The sequence below is a fragment of the Cavia porcellus genome, unplaced genomic scaffold (genome assembly GCF_034190915.1).
Source record: "Cavia porcellus strain 051 isolate PalLab524CR breed Dunkin Hartley unplaced genomic scaffold, mCavPor4.1 scaffold_6, whole genome shotgun sequence".
Taxonomy (NCBI): Eukaryota; Metazoa; Chordata; class Mammalia; order Rodentia; family Caviidae; genus Cavia; species Cavia porcellus.
Window position 1 is genome coordinate 85,442,806 of NW_026947489.1, and position 7,725 is coordinate 85,450,530.

The window sequence follows — 7,725 nt, forward strand, 5'->3', positions numbered from 1 at the left end:
GGTAGGACTTCCGGGAAGATGGTGGAGTGGTGAGCAACAGAGGAAGAGCCTCTCTGAGATTTGATGTCCACGCTGGAATATAGCAACATGAGGAAGAGAAGAAGGGTGGAAGTGAGTCCCTGGGACTCAGGAAGGATCTGAATTGAGAATTGGAGCCTACAGACAGAGTGAAGAGAGAGATTTCAGTGAAGAAGGAGGTTGCTAGCCCTGCATCCTCCCACGCCCTGACTCACCATGTGGGAGGAGAAGCTCATACATGCAGATGCACAGTGATGACTGGTATTCCCAGAGGCCTCAACAGAGAATCGCACCAGTATATCAAAGTAGTGGACACAGCGGACCACAGTGGCTGATAAGTTACTCGGGCTCAGATGGTCCCCAGGAGATTGCTGGTAACCACTTTGGAGAGGGGCCAACTGAGTTTGGAACTCAGAGCAGCCACTGAGTGGCTCCCATCTAGTGGCTGCCAGTGTCAGGTTGAAGCTGCCAAGTTCAAGTCAGTGGCGAGGGGTTCAAGATGCTGAGATCAAGCCAGCAGGAGGCATACAGAGTGTTGTAGGCTGAACGAATCAGGTTCCGGTCTCACAGCCAAAGACCACACTGAACTCCAGTGGAACTGAAGGTACAGGCTTGCTGGGACTGTCTGTGACCCTGTCATAAAGCTATGGCTGACTTGCTGGGATTAATCAACACGGATCTGGACTCTGTTTGCTGATTTGTCTACCAGAGACTGAGATGCATTTTGAAGCAGACTTGTCTTCTTTTCTTTTTCTTCCTTTTCATGTTTTTGTTTGGTTGATTTGTTTTGGTTTTTTCTTGGTTATTCTTGTTTTTATATGAGTGTGAGCAGTGTTTCTGGTTTTTGTTGTTCTGTTCTGTTCTTTTTATTTCTCTTTTTCACTGAATTTCCAAAATTTACATAATTTTCATCCAGATGTCCCAAAGTTTGCATAATCTTCTTTGTTCTCCAGCCTTGCTTCTAATCTCTTCTATTTCCTCCTCAACCTCTTTTAAATTTTTTCTGCTGAGCATAAAATTTTCTGGATTGTTTAAGATTTTGTTACATAGCCATAAGTCTGGCTCATGATTAAAGGTGGCACATTAGTAGTTAGCACAGTGTGTTAGTTTCTAGGCTGTGTTTGATGCTGTCGTTATTGCTGCTTGTACTACTTTAGCCAAGGTGACAGAATTGTTCCTGATATCCCAGGGCTGACATTGCCTAAGGGTCATAAAAAATGCTGTAGACCAGTGCCAGAGAACCAGGGTTGAAGGCAAATAGGAAGCAGCTTCTCATCACAAGTAAATTTAAGAGGGAAGGTCTTGCAACAGACTTGAAAGCCAAAAGCCAGCTCTATCTGGAAGACATCTCTGAGAAGTGGTCATTTTCCTAAGGGTTCTGAGTGCCTGCAATAAAGCTACACGCCATAAACAATTTACAAACATCAACACAGAAATTAAGCTAAAAATAGAAAAAAGAAAATATTTCAGGTGGTAAAACTTAGGTAGACTGATCAAGAAACACAAAAACCAAAATACCATTATAAAGAATAAAATAGGAATATCACTATAGATTCTATAAATATTAAAAGGATAAAAAAGAGGATACATGAAATCAACTATATACCAAAAAAATTAGAAACTTAGATGAAATGAATAAATTTCTTGAAAGAGAGCCCCACAGAAGACTCAAAAAGAAAGAAAAGATCTGGTTAGTCATGTATCTTTTAAAAAGAGATTAAATCTATAACCAAAACCTTCCTACAAAGGTAACCCTAGCCCTTGATGGCTTCACTGATAAAGTCTATCAAATATTGAAGGTAAAAATAATACCAATTCTACACAAAACAGAGAGGATGCTTCCTAATTCCCTAATGAGGGAATTAATACCTTAATAACAAAATAATATAAAAGCATTACTGGGGAAAAACAAATAAAACTACGAGGCAATACATGAAACAACAAAAAAAATCAAAATATTTACAAACTAAGTCGTTGGTATATATATGAAAATGTACAATACATTGTAATCAAGTTAGGCTTATTCTAGGACTGCAAGACTGGTACATCATTTAAAAATCAATCATTGAAATTTATTACAGTCAGTCCTTGAGAGAATCAAGGAGAAAAACATTAGTCATTTCAGTAGATACAGAAGAAACATTTGACAAAATTCAGTATTTTGTGATCTAAAAAATTGCTACCAACTTGAAAACTTCATAAATTTGATAAACAAATTTTATGAAAAACCTGCTGGCTGGTATCATCTTCGATGATGAAATACTGAATGCAACAATGTCTGTGTTGCTCCTTCTGTTCAATATTAAGCTGAGGTTATAGCCATGCAGTAAGGTGAGAACTACAAGGCACATGCAGTGGAAAAGAATGGATAAATCTGTCGGCTCACAGATGACCTTGATAGTACATGTATATATGAACTCTCAAGAGACCTACAAAAGGTAACTGGAACCAAAGCAAAGTTAGCAAGGTGGTCGGATGCATAGTTAAAAGAAGTAATTGCATTTTCATATATTTGGAGTTAAAGTAATTCAATGGGAGACTGGAAATTTTTTTTCCCCACAAATAGTGTGGAACAAATATACACTTCAATTTCACACTGTACCGAGACATTAATTTGAGTGGATCAAAGACCTAACTGTAAAGTTTCTAGAAAACACAGGAACTTGAGGAAACATAGCAGCATCATATGATCCTAGTATTGGAATAGGCTCAGGTTGCATGGCCATATCAAAAGCTTTGCTCATCAGAAGATACTATTGAAAAAATGAATAGGAAAGCTGGAATCTGGGAGAAATATTCACTCTTATAGATTACAAAGGACATATATCCTTAAAACGTGTGAGTGTGTGTGTGTTTTAGGTGTATATCTCCAAATCAATACTAAAAGGACAATCCAATACAAATGGGGCAAAACCTTTGAGCATTTCACACAGAAAGATACACTAGTATCCAGTAGACCTTTCAGCAGGTAATCAGTATCATTAGCTATCAGCATAATGAAAATTATAACCCCACTGAGCTATCATTTCATCTAGAGAATGATTACAATTAAAAATACATAAACTCCATTACTAGCAAAGGTATGAAGTAACTGGAACCTCGTAATATATTGTCAGCGCAAATATAAGAGATAATTATTTCAGAAAATTACTTAGTTATATTAGTTAAACATACATTTATTCAGTGACTCAATAGGCAGTACCCAACAAATAAAAAAGTGCATGTCTGTTTTTTACTTTTAAAACCTACATCTTTTGACTTGTAAAATAATGTAAATATTTCATTCATAGTAAGTTCCAAAGAGAAAGAGTTAATAAATTACATTGATTAAATCAATGGTCTACTAAGTAATAAAGTGGCAGTGAATATATAATACATGCATGAGTCTCCACAAATGTTAGACTGAGGAGAAGAAAAGCCAGGCGCAGAAGTGGGTATCTGGTATACGTTAGGTGAAGTTCCAGAAAAGATGGGCTTGGTCTGTGTTGACACCAATAAGAACAGTGGGTATCCAACATTAGGGAGGGATTTCAAGGAATTTTAGGAGTTTTGGGGTTATCTGGATGTGCTCATTTATCAGAAATCATTCGATTCACTTGAGATCTGTACATCATGAAAGTTTTAACACACACGCACACGCACACACACGCACGCACACATCCTGCACCAAATGAAAGTTCAGAAGCCAGACGACCTCAATTCACATCCTAATTCTGACACTTGAGCAAATGACTTAACCTTTTTGTTTGTTTGCTTTTCCACATCTGTAAAATGAGATAGCAACAGGAGCTAAGTTAGTTTTGTGGTGGAAATGAAGATGAGTAAATACAGGGAAGTGCTCCAAAGGCACCCACAGGTTAGTAACATAATGACACAGATAATGAAGAGAACTCTCTTACAGTTACCTATGTGTTAGTCTCTGAAAGTTGCTAAGGTAAATGTGGTATCACAGTGAACTATTAATATCTTGCATTCAAAACCAACTTGTGTACTGGATTCAGTCTCCCGCTTATTTTAACAGAAAGAAAAAGTGGTGTCTGTCAATACGTAGCCAAAATCAAAGCGGTATCTCAAAACAAGAGTGGGACAGTGCCCTTTGTGACTTTGCTCAGGTCACTACGCTGCTGTGGTCCAGGTTTCCTCCTCTCTGAAATAAGAAGGTAGTGGTAGATCAGTCACTCGGATTACATGGGAGTCCTGCACCCCTTGGAGAATCTGATGAAAACCTTAACTTGTGTCCTACTGCACAGAGAATTTTGTATAAGGGATACTTTTGCCATGTAACCTTTAGGAAATAAGAAATGTCTGTGATATATTGCTTTTTTGTTGTTGTTTCATTTTTGAGAAATCTGGCTGAAATCCATTGTCACTAAGTGTAAGAAATCTGATCAGTCAGCATGGGTTAGCTCCCTCCCCTTCTTTGGACCTTACAGAGACTGTAACCTTTCACATGAATGTTAAAAACAGGCCTGACCCACATGCGTGGTGGTTACTTAGCACATGCTTGTCTGTTGTTAGCATTGCTTTTAGCCCAGGCCCGGGAAGCACACGGCTGAGGTCAGCGTCCGTCCCTTGGCTCTCACTGGGATTGGCCACAGGGATGTGCTGTAAGGCGCACCAGGCTGCTGTCATCGGGCCTGCAGATCCTTTGGCCTTGCTCTTGTGAGTCCTCAGAAATCCCAGGGACTGACTTGTTTCATTGTGGGCTTCCAAACACTGCCTCCTTTCTTTCCCCTCTCACTCATACCAGGGCTTCGATCTCTTACGGTGGGCCTAGACTTGGAAAACCAAGATAGCTCACAAAATTTCTTTTTGTCAGAAAAACCACAAAGACTGTTAACTTTCTGCTCAGCTCAAAGACAGGAAGATGAGTAAATACGGGAAGATCTGGAGACATCTGGGAGGCTAGGGACATACCTATGACTTTGGATGTCTCTTCCTAGCTGTGCTTTTCCTGTGTTGGCATAAGAAAGCTATAAACTCACACAGCAGGAAGTCTGAGAAAGCGAGCAGTATTTGGAGAGGTCCAAGGGAAGTAGAAACCTTGGCTGAGATGTAAATTATACCTGGAGTAGTTTGGGCCTGCCTGCCTGGGGGAGGAAGCTTTAAAAGGGGAAGATGAGAAGCAAGGATTGCACTTCATTAAAGCCCACTTCTGTGTCTGCTGCCATCACAGTCTGCTTAAACATCCACTAAATAAGAGCAGAGTGTGCACGTATGGCAGTACTGTCTAATGGAGACCAACCCAAAGGGTAATCCAGGTCAAGGATGAGAGACGCTTTATGGTTTTGATTGGTGTTTTCAGATTAGCATTCTGGTCACACTGAGCCCCTGATTGTCCAGAAAATCAGGAGCCTAAGAAATGACATGTTCCGTCTGGCTTGTCACATCTCAATAACATCAACCTTGTTCTCTTTCCTCCATTGACAGAACAACACCGACGGACTTCACGAACTCGCGTGTGGGGGCTTGATTTATTGCTTGGGAGTTGTGTTCTTCAAGAGCGATGGCATCATCCCATTCGCCCACGCCATCTGGCACCTGTTCGTGGCCACGGCAGCTGCAGTACATTACTACGCCATCTGGAAATACCTGTACCGAAGTCCCACGGACTTCATGCGCCATCTATGACCGGTCTGTTCTAGGTCTCCAAACCAGTATTATCTCCATTATGGCACTGGGGAGTGGGGTAAGAGGTGAAAGTTGCACAGGGCTAGGGGGAACAGCTGCACTGACTTCCTTTATATCCTTTGAAAATAATTACTGTGAACATGTAAAAGCTGTGTTCTGGGATTTCTTTTTCTCCGCTCACAGCAAACAAATAAGGTAGAGAATTAATTCTTCATTCCATCCCACTGTCATGAAGGACTCTGGATAGATTAGGCCAGCTGATGTTTACAAAGCAGACTTTTATATTTTAATTTTACAGGTTTTACTACATGATTTTTCTAAATTCCTAGGGGAGGCTATAAAAGTCAGTGCAATAAGATAACTTCCTTTTTAATAAAAAAAAAAATCGTTTCTATCACTTTCCCATTCACTGTGTAAAGAATCATGGACAGGACTTACACTACTCTTTACCATGTTTCATCTTGGCATAACATGGTTATTTTTTAAATAGAAACTTTAGGTTTTTGTAAATTTTTAAAAAAAACAATTTCATTGAAGCACATCTCTGTGGTTCCTCCTTCATGTTGTAAATTTTTACAGCAAGCAATCAACATTCCACAATTATACCTCTTCTGATAGTTTTATTAAATGTGGAGAAGTTGCCAATTTTTAAAAACTAGTTTTCCAAACTTTTCTGCCAACCTCTAACTCTGAATTCAGTGCTGTTTTCGGCCACATACAGGACCTAGTTTGGTTTACGAGTGATGGAAAAGTATTTTGATATCATTCACTTTTTCAAAAGATCCAACTTTTCTCTATGCCTTTGCCGTGGTTTTTTTTTTTTTTTTCAAGATCTCTTTCGGTAGTGGGTGAATATTCCATCTGTCTTACAGCAGTCTTGTTGGGGTGGCATCTGCTGAGCATTGTGAATTGCAACGAATAATTATTTTTTGCCTGTTTGGTGCACAGTGGTGAAGTCGTTGTCACCTGGCTTTCCAGTACCTGTTTGATACTCATTTTAAATTGTGGAGCTAGATGCACAAATTCACATTCCTGCTTTTCTTCTGCATCTCTCAGTATATTGCTTTTTGATTTTGTTTTTATTTTGTCACAGGAAAAAATATTTAAAGCATTGACAAATAGCAACTCATGTCTCTAGTCCATGAGTTATATCCTGACTCAGTGGAGTGGTATTTATATATGTATATATTATTGTTTTGGTTTTTCCTCGTTGTCTTATATTAAGATTGCCATATTAGTTGCTCTATTGGTGTTTTTAAGAAATGAAATTACCTTGCCTTTAGTTCAGGCGCCTGTATCGCCTGTTTTTCTAGTAATGGGCTTCTCACTGGAATTGTCAATTAACAATAAGCTTATTAACTGAAAATTTAATACTTTTGTCTCTTTAAAAGAGAATTTATTTGATGAGTATGTTTAGAACTGTTTGGTGAGGTGTAGGGGAATGAGGAGCAGAAGAATTGACACTTTCAGTGAATTCTTTAAAAGGCAAGGTACCCAGTGATGACACCCAACCCCACCACCCCTGTATGCATGATTCTGAACATAGGGATGCCTGTTTTATTGTGGACGTTTTACTTTTAATATATTAACTTTTTGTGGATTTATTGAAAATCTGCTCAAAATTAACACTGTCAAAACCACTAAAGTATATGTATAATAATGTGCTGTAAACTGAAATAAAATTGTTACTTGGATTTATTCCACTGTGTCTGAATTAGATGACTGCAAATAATAATGTGTATTTGAGAACTCTGATTCATCTAGTTTATAAGTTGTATACTAATTATTTTAAAACAAAATGGAAAAGAAACAAACACAACTTTCATTCAGTATTTGCAATTCTTCCCCTTAATGCCAAAGCCAGCTCAGCACTAATATGGTCAGGTCTCAAGATTTTAAGTGTTATAGATGATGTGTCCTTACCCAGAGAAGCCTTTTGGTTTAGCTCATACGATACACTGTAAGACCGAGTTACAGGACTTACGTAACCTACTAGACTTACATCCTGTTGTAAGCCTAACCACTCTGTCTGTTAGGTGTTATTCTGTCTCTCCTGTGGTGCCAGAGACAAGGGTC

At 38.8% G+C, this 7,725-nt stretch overlaps 1 protein-coding gene across 2 annotated transcripts in view; it reads left to right on the forward strand.

Annotated features, from left to right (window-relative positions):
• The window catches only part of Mmd (monocyte to macrophage differentiation associated), a 30,518-nt gene extending 23,171 nt beyond the window's left edge, over positions 1-7,347 (forward strand). For both annotated transcript variants that reach the window (XM_063251289.1, XM_063251288.1), the window contains exon 7: positions 5,449-7,347. In XM_063251289.1, the coding sequence (XP_063107359.1) occupies positions 5,449-5,649 (201 nt within the window). In that variant the 3' untranslated portion in view covers positions 5,650-7,347. The remainder of the gene's footprint in view (positions 1-5,448) is intronic.
• The last annotated feature ends 378 nt before the right edge of the window (positions 7,348-7,725 follow it).